The sequence below is a fragment of the Aplysia californica genome, unplaced genomic scaffold (genome assembly GCF_000002075.1).
Source record: "Aplysia californica isolate F4 #8 unplaced genomic scaffold, AplCal3.0 scaffold00429, whole genome shotgun sequence".
Taxonomy (NCBI): domain Eukaryota; kingdom Metazoa; phylum Mollusca; class Gastropoda; order Aplysiida; family Aplysiidae; genus Aplysia; species Aplysia californica.
Genome location: NW_004797699.1, coordinates 119,478 through 136,012, shown reverse-complemented (window position 1 = coordinate 136,012; position 16,535 = coordinate 119,478). Strand labels below are relative to the sequence as shown.

The 16,535-nt window shown below is 39.8% G+C and overlaps 1 protein-coding gene across 4 annotated transcripts in view; it reads left to right on the top strand.

Annotated features, from left to right (window-relative positions):
* LOC101849948 (SWI/SNF-related matrix-associated actin-dependent regulator of chromatin subfamily A containing DEAD/H box 1A) overlaps positions 1-16,535 on the top strand; it is a 42,183-nt gene that overhangs the window by 12,714 nt on the left and 12,934 nt on the right. For 3 of the 4 annotated variants that reach the window (XM_005104635.3, XM_005104636.3, XM_005104634.3), the window contains exons 4-16: positions 1,770-1,981; positions 3,823-4,013; positions 4,846-5,044; positions 5,611-5,696; positions 9,021-9,173; positions 9,764-9,984; positions 11,114-11,204; positions 12,104-12,203; positions 12,602-12,737; positions 13,303-13,438; positions 14,589-14,726; positions 15,192-15,290; positions 16,164-16,409. In XM_005104635.3, coding sequence (XP_005104692.1) covers positions 1,770-1,981; positions 3,823-4,013; positions 4,846-5,044; positions 5,611-5,696; positions 9,021-9,173; positions 9,764-9,984; positions 11,114-11,204; positions 12,104-12,203; positions 12,602-12,737; positions 13,303-13,438; positions 14,589-14,726; positions 15,192-15,290; positions 16,164-16,409 — 2,008 coding nt within the window. The remainder of the gene's footprint in view (positions 1-1,769; positions 1,982-3,822; positions 4,014-4,845; positions 5,045-5,610; positions 5,697-9,020; positions 9,174-9,763; positions 9,985-11,113; positions 11,205-12,103; positions 12,204-12,601; positions 12,738-13,302; positions 13,439-14,588; positions 14,727-15,191; positions 15,291-16,163; positions 16,410-16,535) is intronic. The other variant, XM_035971402.1, reaches the window with a different exon arrangement.

Genomic DNA, 16,535 nt, shown 5'->3' with positions numbered 1-16,535 from the left:
TTGTTTGCTCTTCCTATTAGTCATGCACCTGTAGAAGTTCCAGAACTGATACAGGGCCCTGTCACTGTTCACGCCCCGGCAGAAGTTGTCATATGCTAGGTCCTTGGCTTCTTTTGCTGCCTCATGGAATCTGAGATCTGCTAGCTTTTTCTCAGCTTTCAACTGTACGTTTGATCTGTCCCTCTCGTGTCTTCTCAGCACCAGGCGTTCGATCTTCCACAATGCCTCAGTCTCTTCATTCCACCAGGGTGGCTGCTGTGCCACTACTCTATGCTGTATTTTGGGTGGCCTGGAGCTCTTTCGCAGTACACTGATGGGGTCGTTGCCTTCCGAGGGGTAGAAGAAGACTCGTTTCTGTCTTTGATGATTGCTGTTTCTTCCTCGCTTTACAAACACTGTGCATGGGATATGATCGCTGCTATAGTTGTGTAATACTCTCCATGTACAGTCTGTTGTTAGGTCTACCGAGACGAGTGCAAGGTCTATAGCACTGTCGGAGTCCCCATCTCTTGTGGCTAGTCTGGTCATGCTTCCATTGTTGATGCAGGTGAGGTCACATCTGTCCAGGGCATTTTCCAGTCTCGTCCCTTGGGGGGTTTATCACTGTGTTTCCCCAATCACTCCCTCGCGCGTTGAAATCGCCACAAAAGATTGTTTTTCCAGGTAGTGTTTCCTCCATCTCGCCAAGTTTGGCCCACTCTTCCTCAGTGACTATCCCGTTGCAGGCGTAGACGTTGACAACATTTCTTACAGGCTGATCAGTGAGCTCTACTGCAAGCAGGTGTAGGTTTTCTGACGCCCATCGGCTCATATCCAATTCCTGATGTTTGATTGCTGATCATATCAGGGTGACCTGTCCATGCCCTTCCCTGTTGTAAAGAGTCGTTGCAAAGTCGGCAACATTGAAGTTCCTGTCCCCTAGTCTGGTTTCTTGGAGGCATATGATGTCTGCTCCGTAAAGTAGGGTTTCAGCCACGAGCCCTCTCTGCTGCAGACTACGACAATTCCAGTAGAGAATCCGAAGATTACTCTTTCCCAACTGCTGACTCTTTAACTGTGTCTTTCTAGCTCTCGCGCTTCTCTTTCTCCACCTCCCACCCCTTTTTCCGCGTTTCCTTTTTGGTTTTATTCCTGAAGAAGAGCTCGAGCAAGGAGCACGAACACCGTAGCTCCTGCGAGAACCCTTTTTATTAATATTAATTAGATCTTTCATTGTGGGTTTGCAAAATACTGAGGAAGTATCCTGTCCATCTAGCAGAGCCTCATACTAGACAAGGGGCTGGGAACCAGAAGGTCCGTCCGCCTGGTGCCGCCCCGCTCGCATGCCAGACGATCCTCGTTCGTGACTGTACTCCCCACAGCCATGCAGCTTCTAGGCACGAAGATGACACCGTAAGCTTGGGTCCATGTCCTCCACGGATACTTGGGGGTGCTGTCGACAGGTCGTGCTCCTGGATTCCACCCTGGACCTCCTTAGGCTTCGGGATTTTTTATCAAGGTTTTCTCCTTTAGATCATTCACATTCTGTTCCTGGACCGCGATGCCTAGGCTTAACAGGGTAACCTCGAGAAGAGGGAACAGCTTTAGGGTGCTCCACCACCCGAGTACCCTAACTTCTGACACCCTCGGTCTCCCGGCCAACCAACAAGCACGCACACAGATCTCTTAACACTGACTTTGAACTGGCACCACTCTCAGGTTGGACACAAAATGCTGAATGTCTAAGTGGCAATAAGAATGTGTGATAATGTTGAATTGTTGTTTACCAGGTTCAAGCGAGTGAAGCGTCCTGAACCCGACAGTGATGACAGTGATGAGTCTCCAGGTGGGAAGCCAGAGCCTCTCAAGATCAATGAAAAGTGGCTTAAAAAACTGAGGATAATGTTTCCTCTAGGAAGTGAAAACAGGATGCGAGCAGCACTCATTGTCTATCCAAAGAACTTTGACAAGGCAGTGGAATTTATGACCTCTGAAAGTACAAGTGAGCTCACACTTAATGTTTGTTTATTAGCATTTGGATAGTTCAGTGATTTGATTTTGAAGTGCGTCATACTTATATTTTCTTTAAACACTTGGCTTCTTCTCAACTGCTTGAGGGAACAAACTGGCGGCAGGCACTAGCTTGCAGAGTCGTATGTTGAAGTAAGGGGATTATCACTGCGCAGCTGCTGAGAGATGCCATGCGCTGTTTGTAGTGTGTACCTCTGGTAGCCAATTTGCTGGTAGTGTTGCTGGGCAAATTTGCATAAGTAAAGCAGCAAATGCCGATCGGACTCGCGTACGCTGCGAAATTTTGTTTGCAGGTGTATTTTTAGACAGATTCGAAATATAGGTGACTAACTTTGTCCAACATGGTCAGCTCTGTTTTTGCACCAATATGAATGAAACTTGGCAACCAATTAAAAAATAGGGCAAACTAATGATATGTGGACGTTAAAGTTTGTAAACATAAATAAACTATATTTTTGGTGTTGGAAACACTTTCATATTAGGTAGCCCATAAACTGTAAAGAGCTTGATTTTCAACATCGAGATGGTAAGACATCTATCTTTCCTCTATAGTGTCCTCAAATTTGAAGTTCTACATCAAGAAGTTGTCCAGAATTTATAAATGTACACTCCACCCCCCACCCTGCGCGCGTCCCAAACGGCCTTTTTCCTTGCACTCCCTCAGCAAATATATGTAACCTACAAATCCCTGCATGATTATTCCGAGCCCGTTCATTGGTCACTAGAAATAGAGTAATGGCGCGCGCATCTGGTTATTTTTCTTTCTGTTCCCCTGTAACTTAGTTTAACATTGTAGAGGGGGTGTTCACGTCTCCATGGAAAAAAGAAAGGTTTTTAATTGTACAACAAGTTCGATTGAATTGAATGATATTTTATGGTTGGCATGGTCTATAGTCATCAAAGAAAGTTTTGCCATTATTTAGTCTCGCTGCCAACATATTCTTGTCTTAAAGATCCCGTGTTGTGATACAATGAGCTATAAATAAAATATTTACATCCCGACTTCCCTCTTTCTCAAAATCATATGTACATGAAAATTTTAATCGTAACAAAATGACTACAAAATGGTTAGTAAATCTGACTGCAGAAATGATTTCTCCACCCCAAAATACACAGAGAAACCAAGTTTCTTTCAAACACTCCAATTAATTACTTACATATCATCGATTTTCTTACAAAATCTGTTCTTACGTTGTCGATTTTTTATGAGTTTTTTCCTATATGTAAGTCATCCATGTTTTGCAGCACTTTATAACTTCATAACTTTTTTGTTTGTTTATGAACCGATTCTTTAGTTTAAAAGAGCATAGATGCTTCGAATAGAAAACCCTTTCTTGGGTACCAAATAAAACATTTTTCATTGGCATTGCTAAGTAAAGACTACAATCCAGAAAAGTTGGCAGATGGTGGTTTCAATGGGCAAGGATAAGTTTATGCAGGCATTCCTATATATGCATTGGTAAAAACCTGGCAGTACAGTATAGCAAGGAGCAGTATAATGATGTTTGATTGTACTGTGTTAATTGGTTATTTCATGTATTGGAAATGTTCACTGAATAATTCTTTTTGATATGGTTGTCTTTGTCTTCGTTGAATTCTTTGCTCTCTCCTTTGCTCTGGTGTTGTTTGGTCCTTCTTTCCTATCAAATGTCTATCTTCCTTTATCTCTCAACATTTGTTGTTTGTTTTGTCACTCTCTTGTAACACCTCTAATCTGTGCACTTTTTTTTACCTAGTTTGGTTGCAAGTGCAGTAAAACTCGTACTCTTACTTGTTCTCTCCTTAAACTTTTTCACTCTCTCCATGGTGCAGAGAAGAGACCAGCCCCTGAAGACGCCGGAGAAGACGACCCAGGTATCACAAAGAGTTACAAACGCATCAAACCTATGTCTGAGTCACCATCTCCACCCAAAGTAGTCAGTGTGGATTTCTTGAAAGAATCTAGTCAAGACCAGAAATCAGTGGAGTTTCTTCAGGGATGTTTTCCAGCAAAGAGTGTCAAGGTATTTGTTCCCTGAGGACATTTTTATGATGTGATTTAGCTTTTACATTTCAGCTGTTTTTCGCTTTGTGTTTTTTTTTACCCTATTTCCGTTCGTGCATCGTGCCAGAATGCACAGTGTTTTTGAGAAAATCAGTATATGATGTGAAAGTCAAGATTTGAGCCACCAAATGGCTCCCAAATGCCCAATAAATGTATTTTGCCTGAGAGGTAACTGGACAAAGTATGCATTACTTTTTGATGAAGTTGATGAAAAATGCAAACGGTATCAATGACATTCACCTTTAAACTGTGAACAAGAAGCAATGATCATTTCCATCTGTAATTGTTAACAAGAAGACCTTTTTTTTTAATGGACTTCGCCAAGCTCTGGCAATACCAAAACGTCAATAACAAAAAAAAACAAAAAAAAAGAAAGCTAGAATGGTTAAAAGGTAACACATTCCATGGCCTTTCACTTTGTTGGGTCTTTTGTGAATTAAAAAAAATTCTGTTTAAAAGAAAATTAATTTGAGAATTAATATTTTGAACCTTTGAAATGACATATCACAACATTCATGTAACAGAAATAGTTGTGTAGCATGACATTTGCTATGACTGCCACTGTAAAGGTTAATTATGTTTTGGTTTCTTGAATAACAGCAGCAGTTAATTCATAGAATTTTTAATTGGCTATCAACTTACCTGAAATGAGTTGAAATGGTGATGGTAGATTTGTATGCTGGTTTTCTTTAACCCGGTTTTTGTTGATGGCATTTAACGGTCCAGTTCTACAGAGTTTGCTGATCTTTCTCACGTGAAAAATAACTCGACCATTCCGTGTTTCTTTGCAGCATTTACAAAGTGTCCTGGCAGCAAGCAACGGTGATACAGAATTGGCTGTTGAGAAATTGTCGGCTGAGAGTCAGCCTGGGGTTGCAGGACCAAGCACCACGGGAACTGGGAAACCTCAGAAGTCTCTATCCATGCTTACTGAAAAGATGACTTCACAGAAACACGCTTCGACTCTTCAGACCACAGTGAAAGTGAAAGGTGAAAAATGCCATCCCATCTTTCTTTTTGCCATTGAAAGTAGCCTTTGATATGTATTACAGGACTTTTTTGTTGGGCTCTACTAAATATATATGTCAAAATGTATATGCTCTTTGTATCTTCGGACAACTGCCCTCTTCTAAGTTAGCACACATTTGAGAAACTCTAAAATTGGAAGATAAGTTCCCTTTCTTTCATAAAAGTTGTGGAAGGATATCCGTAATGATAAACCTTACATGACAAAATGTCAAGTGTCATCTGAGGGGATGTAGCAATAAAATCAATATATTCAAATATTCGTCTTTAGTTTTAAGAGAGTATGGAGCTCTGTTGAAATGAGTGATTGTTTATCGTATTCCAATATTAAATGATTACAGTTACATAGCTGCCAACCAATAGGTAAAGAAAAGCTGGTAGCTTTGCAGTTGAATAGCATCAGAGTTCCTGTTCATCTGCTTGTCTTTGCAAATTAAATAGCTGCAGTATGTTATGCTGTGCTTGGACCTGTTTTGTTTAGTTTGGTAATGTTGACCGATGTGTATTTTAAAATTCTTTTGTATTTCCAGCAAAGAGAAGGGACGTTGATTTTAGTGATGATGAAGATGACTATGAGGATGAGTTTGATGGCAGTGGAGACAGTGATGACAGTGAAGTAAGTTTACTCTCTTCTGATGAATGATATTTTTATACATGGGTTTATGTTTGTGATATTTTAGACGTATCGCATTTTATACTTCTAAAAGAAGAGAATTCTGTGAATTATGCAGACCTGCCAATCACCATGATTTATTTGGGATATCGCGATTATTTTGCCCCAAATCTCAGGCACCCCAATTTCTATTGCACACATCCGGATTTTTTTTGTTTTGTCTGTTGCGCTGGATTTTTGTAAAAACTTACTTTGCCTTCTTCTCTGTCGCGGGAAGCACCTGTTGAACTTTTTGTCAGCAGGAACTTGGAGCCTTGTTTTTCCGAACTATCGATGCTGGATTTAGGAGTTTACTTAGCCTGCCCCCAAGTTGTGTTGGATCTTTGCTCGCTTGTGTTATTTCAACTATAATCGAAGTAGTATCGATTTGACATTCCGACTTGGGGTATTCTCAAGATCTACTTAAGCTTTTGTTGCCACTCAGAATTCCCCAATGATGGCCTGATAACTGTTACAATTGCAACATAAGAATGGTTGATATTATTTGTACTTCTGGTGTAACTTTCAAAAACAGCTTCATCCGAGCTTTGGTTAGTTGGGCCTGTCATCAAGACCCATCAGTAAAAACTGTTGCAATCACGAGTTCATGTCAAGTGACATGACTTCGGTGTGTGAGTTCCGCATGAGTCGGTGACCGTCCGTTGAAATGGGGTCAACTTTAGTTCATGCACACTGGTTGAAATGTCTTTCGGGACTTATTAGGGGAACGCTTTGACTGGGAGTGCTTGACGTTATACTTCAGGGTTTTAAAAAATAATAACACACTCACAAACATATTTGGAAAATTTTTAAGTCAGCTTGGCAGTCACCTTGGTGATTTGTCATTGATCTCGATTTTTTTCACCAGCTCCTGATTTTTAGGTTTCATAGAGTGGCAGGTCTGGAATTATGTTTAAGCGTCATAAAATGTCCTTGTGGGAAAATGCAGATGTCATTTGATCTTGGAATGAGATTTTTACAGATTTTCCTGGAACACTCAAGTTTTAGTTGTATAGCTTAGAATATAACAGTAAGGTTTTTTCACCTGTTGTATGGTGAGCAATAATCTTTTTCTGAGACCAAAAAAAAAGTACAGAATTATGCAGGTCCTTGTGAATTTTCCTGTTCCATATATCCTGTGTACAGTATTTTAGGGGGCTCTCTTGGCCTAGAGGTTAAGGTGTTGGCCTCTCATTCAAAGGTCCCGGGTTCGAATCCGGGTAGCGACCGAAAAATGTTCTTCTCTAAAATTGTCTCCTTTCACCTCCTTTCCTGCTCTTTTGCAATGTTCTGTTGTCTGCTTTCGTTTCCACTTTTTGCCCCCAGCCCCTCACCTCCTTTGCCCCCTTCTCTGGGCTCCTGACTCTTTCTGCAGCCTTTCTACTGCTACTCCTTGGCTCCTCCTAATTGCTGTCTTTCTGCCACACCCCTGATCTTCTGGTAAGAAAGATCTACACCTAGCCTTCTCGGACAAGGGCGAAAAATCTCGGAGGGCCGGTGTGCAAGTTGCGCACGTTAAAGATCCCTTGATTAGAGTAGGCTTCGGCCGCCACCCGGGCAAAATTCAAAATTTCCTACCAACTGAAAATATTAGGTGTGTCCCGCGCGCTCATATGACCTTATGCAGTTGCGAGCGCCTTAAAAACACTCACCGAAACCAAACAAACGAACAGTATTTTAGCAACCTATGTTTATGTGTACTGCTTTCAAAATTAGTGTGACATGATTGCTGGTAAAAAAAAAATGTGTGAGATTGCTTTGTAAGGGGGGGGCCCAAGTGGTTCAAAATCAATAGGGGGGTGTTGGAATGGGGGGGTATTCAACCTCATACCCCTGTACTAGTAGGAACTAATCTGTTTTATTTCTCCTTCGGTGAATAAAAGAACGAGATCATGAAATTCTTTAGTCTTAGACCTGCATGTTTGCCGACAATCGTCTGAAATCCGGCTATCGCAAGGCGTACCTGTACACTGTATAAGTCAATGTGCGAAGTGCGAGGCCTGGCCGACTGCCAGCGCACCCTTTTTCTCCTGTCGGCTTTGTCGGCACTTTCGTTTTCGTGCCGACCGCCGATGTTTGTCGTAACCTGAGTAGAAATACGAATACGAAAAAGGACGACGACCTAAATTATCTACTTTCAGTTTCGTGCTAGAGCGGCCATTTTGAATTTCGTTTGTTGACTGTTCATGTGGATTCATTCTTAGATTGAGTCCGACTTACTTGTTCTAGATCTGGATAGATCTAGATTTATAGATCATTATAGACCTCAATGGAGGATTCATATTCCAATTCTATTGTGTCAAACCCTATTATAGGTTGTGCTGTAATATTAATGTTGGTAAAACGCATTTCGTCAGGTGCGTGAACTATTTATTTAGGATCTTTGACTCATCAGCTGAGTCCCTCTCTCTGTTCGAGTGTTCGGAATCGGATGCGGATTTCTCGTTCAAGGCCTCCTATTCCTATTCACTTGTTCTTCTAGATCTAGATCTAGAGTCTGGATTCTAGATTTATTTAGATTACTAGATCTAAATGGACGATTCATATATTCCAATTCTATTGTGTTGTTGTATCAAACCCTATCATAGCAAAGTAGTAGGCCATGTTATGCTTCTGTTTTGGGGGGTTGTTTTTGTTTTGTTTTTTTGTTTTTTTGTTTTTTTTAAATTTTGGACTTGTGCTGGCCTTTTACATAAGGGCCGTTGCAGGTTCTTTTTTGGGGTAGGGTAGGGTTTGGGTTAGAGTTAGGTCTCTTCTTTATAATATTGTGTTTGTTGGGGTGGTTGCTCGTTATTCGGAAGTCCTTCCTTTTATGACACTTAAAAAAGCTCTTTCGGTGTGGGGGGGTGCGCAAAATTTTCAGACAATCTGGTTGAGGCTCACATGCAGGTCTATTTGGTGATTTTGTTAAGTTACTGCAACAACTTTTCCCCTTTTGTAACGAACCAGTTTCATAAAGATATATAAACCAATGTAGAAAAGTTTTTAAAATGCACAGAAAATTGAGGGAGCCAACCTGGTACCAGTACTAATACTGAGGGTAATTTGCCATTAACAAAAAAAAAAAAAGTTTTATTCACATGTCTAGATTCTAGATGTTTCACTTGATTGTCGGTCGTGGTAAGATGGAAAATAATAAAAGGGGTCGGTCTGGAATAAGGAGGAGGGGTGTGCAAAAAATCTGAAAATCAATAGGGGGGTGGGGGTGGGGGGGGGGGTACGCTTATTCGATACCTTAAAGTATGCGTACTCATTCTGTCTGCCATTTTACCATTGTTTACATTACAGGATTTAGATAACAGGAGCAAGACAGAGACAGACAGCTTTTTACAATTTTTTGAAGAGGCGACTAAAGAAGAGTTGACTGCAATGCCAGGATGTTCCAAAAAGAAGTCAGAGGTTATTATATCTCTACGACCATTCACCTCATGGGAGAACTTGGTAAGTCGAAAGATATTATGAGCTTTATTAGACCTTACAAAAAAGTGGATTTTTTCATCTTGTGTTTCAATATCTAAAATATTTTAAATATTTGGTCAGCTCATTTCAAGATGTTTGGATGTATTAGCAATTAATGGTATATTGAAATGACGTCCATTTCTGTTTTTGTGTTTGACTGAATCATTTTTTGTTCTTTATCGTTGAGGTTGACAGAAAAACTAGCATTATCAGAGATTGAACAAAAACATCTAGCTTGGTTTTTTTTTCTACAAATTATCTTATGCATATAATATAACACTTTGGCTGTATTTGTAGTTGTGCTATACAGGGAGTGATGGACATATTGAGATCGGTTTTGGGTTTTTTTTGGTGGTGTTGATATGTTTTAGATGGTGCTGTGATATTGCAGAGCTATGCAAATAAAGATGATTTATATCATGCTACCCTTTTAAAGGAATTAACAGAACAATAAAAATTATTGTAAACATTAAACTGTTTGTTTTCACAGTGCAGGACCCCGTTTATCACTTTGGATTTTAATTAGTGTAGCTCATGAATGCACCCAAGTCAAGTTTGATCTTTTCTTGCAGTATGAAAAATTCAGCTCTGAGAAGCAACTCTCGACATCTCTCATCTCTGGTTGTAAAGAAATCATGCAAGTGCGCAATGCCATTCGACGACTCATGATACGCTGTGAAAGTATATCCCAACAAATGGGCCTAGTTGTCTCCAGACTGACGGAAGGCCAGAGCACGAAAGGGGCCGGTGATAAATACAGAATAGCAAAGCAGCCAGATTTGCTTAACAAAGAGTAAGTGATCTTGCTTCAACTATTCGCTGGTATTGGAAAATTGTCTGGAGCCTGTCTTTGACTTGTTTGCCGTATAATTTTCACACATCTGGCTATTTTAAAATGAATTTTACTGTCTTTGACTTGAGTCTTTGGTGCAATGCTTGCGCTTTTCAGAGTTGCATGCAAAAACATTAGTTCATTTCCCGTCGGAGGAGTGGCGTGTGTGTGCTGGTTGCGGGTGTGTTCTTTAGGTATGTTATTCCCCTGCTATATTCTACTGTGCTCAGGTTCTTAAAGGTCGACTTGAAGCAGCCTTGCATCTTATACAATCTAAATTGTGTTCATGGGGGGTTGAAAATTTTTTGAAGTTATATGTCCCGTAAGAATTTCTTGTACATATCCACGTAGAATGTGTTTGTCCTTATCTCTCACTGCTTTTCTTTGTATGTTACTCTCTAGTGACACCTCTGATCTTCAGCACCTATGTGACCTAATTGTGTGCAATTGTCATAAAACTCGTATTAAAACTAATAAACTAAACAATTTCTCTTTCATGTATGGTATGCTATGGTAGGTGATTGTCTTGAAAACTGGTGTCCATCTATCCAAATTTTAGCAAAACTTTTCCTCTGTTTGTCATAAGAACAATTTGTGCATAAATGTTCAGAAGAATATTTTTACCTATTCCTTTTCCAACTGGTGGAAAAATGTTGGTTTCTTGCATTTCGTTATTTTGATGAATCCCTGATTTCACTGCGATGACACTCTTTTTCATAAAACTTTATGTAGAGTTGTAATAAAGTTCAAGGTGTATTTTTTTTATATAATCTGAAAATAACCTTCCGCACATTCTGTTGGGACTCCGAGAACGCTTCACATATTTTCTGTTTAAAAAAGGTTTTAGTATCACATGAGGGTTATTCTTTGTTATACCCATTCTTTTATTAAAATAGACTGAAAGGTCTCAAATGTGACTCACATCTCAGTGAAAGAAAGCGTTTTTTTTTATAGTGTTCAAATGTTATGGCAAACCTTTTCTTTGTCATGTGAATTTATGCGTTGTCATGTTTATAAGTGACAATTTAAAAAACAAAACGTGTGTGTGTCTGAATTATTTTATTTTTGTTCTTTCCTTGCATCTGCACAGTTTTGAGCTACAGCCATATCAATTGATAGGAGTGAGTTGGCTTCGTATCATGCATGAACAGCAGCTGAATGGCATTTTAGCAGATGAAATGGTGAGTGTTCTTGCAAAAAAACCCAACCCCAACCAACTCTTGGTTGTTGGTGCTAGAAGCTCAATTGAGAAATGTGAGATTTGTTTTAAATTTTGATTTAATTGAGGTTTTTTTTTGTTTTGTTATAAAGACACAGATCACGTCCTTTATCATGATGGCATATCAGCTTTTTTTCATCATGGCTTTGTTTGTATTACTTTTGTATTTGCTGGACTTCTAGCCCTATCCTTGATAATCCAGGGAAGAAGACAATCCATGGTCATATTTGGAATTTTTAAGACACATTACTAATTTTTTATCTGCCGATTACTAAAACAAGTGCTGGTAGATGGGCAGCCCTGGTATACCATACATGCAAAGTTATTTTCTTGAGTATCCCCTTCTGTGTGCTAGGATACTGTATCCCACTCAGCCATGGGTGGTGCTGACAGGTAGGGTTGAAGGGGCCTGTCCTCCTAAATTATCTAAATTATGTTGGTGCGGTTGTGAAATACTTCCAACCTTGTGGGGGAGGGGGCATTTGAGTGCATTATTAACTGCTGCTGTAGGTCTCCTGGGAGACAGACAGAAATGATAAAATAAATTGAAATGAATTGTCCTTCCAGGTGAGGAGTTATTGCGGAGTAATGTTAGTTTTGAAAAATAGGAAACAAGAAAAGCATCCAGAATGTTGGAAGAGCAGCAAAGTGTTAAGAAGATGACTGAATTCTGGAATTTTCAGAATAAATGGTAACCCTCTTGAGTGAAAGTCTGTGATAATATGACATTGAAACATTTGGTCATCTTTCTACTATATGACTATCATGCTTTATTTTTCCATCCACGCTGACATTTGCCTTAGCTATTTTATTGTTTATTTTGTCATTGAGATAGTCATTATCATTGTTTTTTCCATCCAGGGACTTGGAAAGACCATACAAGCCATTGCCTTCATTGCCCACCTAAAGGAACACGGAGAAGAAGGGCCGCATGTCATTATTGTGCCTTCTTCAACGATAGGTGAGGTTTCTTCTTCATTTCTGTTGTCCCTTACTTGACAATTAGTTTCAAACTTGGCTTGTTATACGTTAACTTTTTTAGCTCTTTCAGACCAGGTGTCCCAAACTTGGAGAAACTCAAAGAATTGCTGAAAATTCAAAAAAGTTGTGATCAGATCAGCGCATAGATGTGTGAAATTTGAAATACTGACTAACTCAAGTGATGACGGTTAATGTATGGGAGTTATGATATAAGTCTGCTTTTCAAAGGTTCAGTGTCAACCAAATTTTTTGTCGTTTTTTAAATGCTAATTCATGGGCCCAAAGTGTTCTGGCTTTTTTTTTTTGTATGTTAAACAATTTCAAAGGTTTAAAGAAAAAGCCATTTTTAACAATATTTTTTGCATGATTTAATTACAGAAAACTGGCTACGAGAACTACAGCTCTGGTGTCCCTCTCTCAAAGTTGTAGTGTACTATGGCTCTCAGGAGGAACGCAGGGCTGTCCGACATTCCATTTTTTTCCAAGGAGAGGAGTTCAATGTCCTCCTGACAACGTAAGTTCTCTTTTGACACACAAGCATGAATGTCTCTCGTTTGAGGATGGAGACACGATGGAATCTTTTTCTCATCTTTACTTGATTGAATGTCTCTTTCAATTTTAATTTTCTAGCCTTTCTGGCAGCCATTTCTGAATATAATGGGTGTATGGAAAGTGGGGATATCTGGAACATGTCAAAGTTGACAAATGTATTTGACACATTCGTGTTTCAAGTAAATGGTGATAATGGAAAATAAGACGCATCATTTCTCGAGGAATATCTGCATCTCCCATAGACAATCATCATCCGTTCTGGACATAGTTCATCACCATTTCATCCCTCCTAAAAATATAATGATTTCCTTTGGACATATTAGCATCATATCTTTTCCCAAATAACTCTAATGGTGTGATGAAGTATATTTTGTAGTGTTTATGTTACGGGTGGCTAGACGTGATATTTTTCTCTTTTCTTTTTTTTGGAGGGGGGGGGGGGGGGGTGTTTGTTGTTTTTATTTCCAGACTGAATTGTGTTTAGTGCTTCCCGTGATTTGTGTCGATAACTTCTTTTATCTGCACAGGTACAATATGGCCACGGGTGGTGTCGAGGACAGGGTGCTTTTCAAGAAATTTGAATTTCACTACGCAGTTTTTGACGAGGGTCACATGTTGAAGAACATGTCTTCTCTACGTTTCCAGAACCTTATGAAGATTGCAGTGAGTACTGACAGCATTTAAAAAGATTTTATAGCTGCTTGTGGTACCTGTCCCTCATTGTCCCCCCCCCCCCCGTATTCCCCCCCCCCCGTATTACTGGTTCCATTAAAAAAAAAAGAATTCCACTGATATCGTTGTCATTAGGGAGTGTTAAGTCGTCGTTTCTATGGTTTCTATACTTTATGACCATGGTGTACCTAAATAAAGATCTGCTTACTGTTCCAGTATGTTAAATGTGCCCTTGGTCAGCCTTATTTACAAAAAAGTACTTGTTGAATTATCTTCCAACTATTGTGAGTGATTTGAATGAATGTTTCGAAAGTCATCAGGTTATTTTCGTTTCTTTTTTAAAAAAAATGTTCAGTGGAAGAAGATCTCGTATGATTTTATTTCCGAGAGTTTGATCTTAAGTGCAAGGCTATTTGTTCAAAAGTAAAAATGTCTCAGTGTCAAGTTTGCTGTTGTAAAGGTCTGTCATCCTTTTCATTTCTGCAGGGTGATTAACGAGTTTGACCTGCGATATAACTAAAGCTTCTGATAAAATGAAGCTAAGTGGGTTTGAAATTTGGTTCAACCCTGGTTCAAAAATGTTTTGTTGACAGGTCAAACCAGAGTGTTTCTCCTTGCTCTCCAGCTTGATACCAACTTAGGTAGTGGCATGGCTTTGAGAAGGGTATCATTCAAAAAATTGTTCTTCTTCTTGATTCCTGCACCACGCTTGAAGTCCATTATCTATCATACTCCAAGCCATCTTGCTCAGTTTTTCTGTTAGCTCACACAACTTCTGCTGTAGTGTCGATGCGGCACTGCCTGAGTATGTATTCCACAGGATCTTAAAAACATACTGTACACGTGTTGCAAAGAGAGTCTTTTTGTGTTCCTATTCTGAGAATGGTGTCCAACTTAAAATGATTTTGTGGTTGGTTGGCGGGTGCTCTGGTGTGGTTTGCTTCTTCTTTCCTTTCACTTCTATCGTCCTTATCTCCCCTCCTTTTTCATGTTTGTTACTCTCTTGTAACACCTCTAATCTTCTGGCGCTCCTATGACCTTATGCTGTTGCAAGCGCCGTAAAACCTTTACTAAAACCCAAAAAACAACTTAAAAATGAAAACTGAGACAAGAGAACATTTTTTCTCTTCTCCTTCCTCAGGCTGACCGCCGACTTCTACTGACTGGAACTCCGCTACAGAACAACCTTCTGGAGCTGATGTCTCTGCTGTGTTTTGTCATGCCAGAGATCTTCCAGGGAAAGACGGAGCACCTGAAGAAAGTGTTTGCTATGATTACTGTACGTCTGTGCTATTTTTGTGGTTCACACTGTTCTACTTTGTGTAAATTTCTGTCCTGGTATTTTTGTAGTTCATGACGTCAGATTCATTTAAAAAAAGTAAATTTGTGCATTTTCTTAGTTCACTCCATTTGACTTTGCCTTCCTTTAAGGTTTTAATTTATTTTATGTATTTCTATAGATTCAGTCCTTTAACTTTGTTTCCATTTTGCATTTTATATAGTTTGCTGGATGGGTTCCAGGTCCTGGGCTGCATCTATACTGTCATTCAGATTTAACTCCCCTAAAAATAAACTTTGCCAGTAGACTCGGCTACATGTCTTTAGCCACTTTTGTGAACTGTTTTTAATTTGTGATTGCTCCAAGTAGGTGTTGCCATCCTCAACTGACACACTTTTTTTTATTGTCAAAATTACAAGAACATTTTCTATGTTTGTTTTCTTTTTCTTTTTTGGTCTTGTCCAGAGGTCCGAGGACAAACAGAAAAGCCGTTTTGAAAGGGACAGAATCGCTCAAGCCAAAAGGATCATGAAGCCTTTCATTCTACGAAGACTTAAACAAAATGTGAGTTCTTTTTTTCTTTTCTTTACTTTATAGTTGTTGCTGTGCATTACCATATGTGAGGCGTCGGGGTGAAATCAGGACTTATCAAAAAAATAATGAAACAGAAGAAACAGGCATTTTTCTGCCGGTTTGTCAATTTTTATGGAATTTTTTTTGGGGGCTCAACAACTAAAATGTGAATTTTAAAACACATTTCTGTGTAGATTTTACAGAAAATTGTTGATTAATGGCACAAAAAACGTACATTTTCACTTTACAAGGACTGTCAAGCTATGACAGTCTCCGAACTGTGACGACTATTTTTCTCACTAATGTTACCTCTGAAGCCACCTCTTTCAAAAGAAGGACAAATGAATGTGATGATACCATATGATTCCTCATGCCCAAGAATTGACGAGGGCCTGATTCCACAGCGTCAGGACACATTGATTTATATTGAATACTAGTGTTTATGGTGCAGCAGTTGAGCGCTTTGTCATTTCCCGAAAACCTGAGTTTGATACCCGTGTTACGAGATTTTTATTATCTACATCTATCTACTGGGACGATGTATCCCTCTCAACCTTGGTTTGGCCCTGTCAGGCACAACTGAAGCATTCAACCCTTCTTGAATGGTCTAAGTTGTGTGTCTCTCGTGCTTTCCCACTCGCACTCCCTCTCTATCACTCTCTCCTGTCTCTCTCTCCCTCCTGTCTCCCTCCCCCCTCCCCTCTCTCTCTCTCTCTATCTTTCTCTCTCTCTCTCTCTCTTCTGTTCTCCCCCCCCCGTCTCTCTGTCTTTCTCTCTCTCTGTCTCTCCCTCTCTCTCTGTCTCTCTCTCTCTCTCTCTTTTTTTTTTCTTTCTCTCTCAGTCTGTGACCTGTGCCATCCCCAGGTTCTCAACCAGCTGCCCAAGAAGACAGAGAACATTGAGCGCTGCTCTATGATCCCCATCCAGCAGGAGCTGTACGACAGTTTGGTGGCCCGCTATTCACAAGAGTTGTCAGATGAGAATGCAGAGCCCTCCACAGGTGGAGTCGGTATTTTCATGCAGTTCCGTAAAGCGGCCAATCACCCGTTGCTTTTGCGAAACTTGTACACGGATGATAAACTGAAGCAGATGTCGAAAAGAATAGCAAAGGTGAGAAAATTTTCTCCTTTACACTGTACAACTACCGTTAAGATTGCTCCAAAACTTTAGATCATTTTGTCAGTAGCCCTTGAGAGCAATTTATGAGATAAAGATTCTATTTGTCAAGTGTAATGG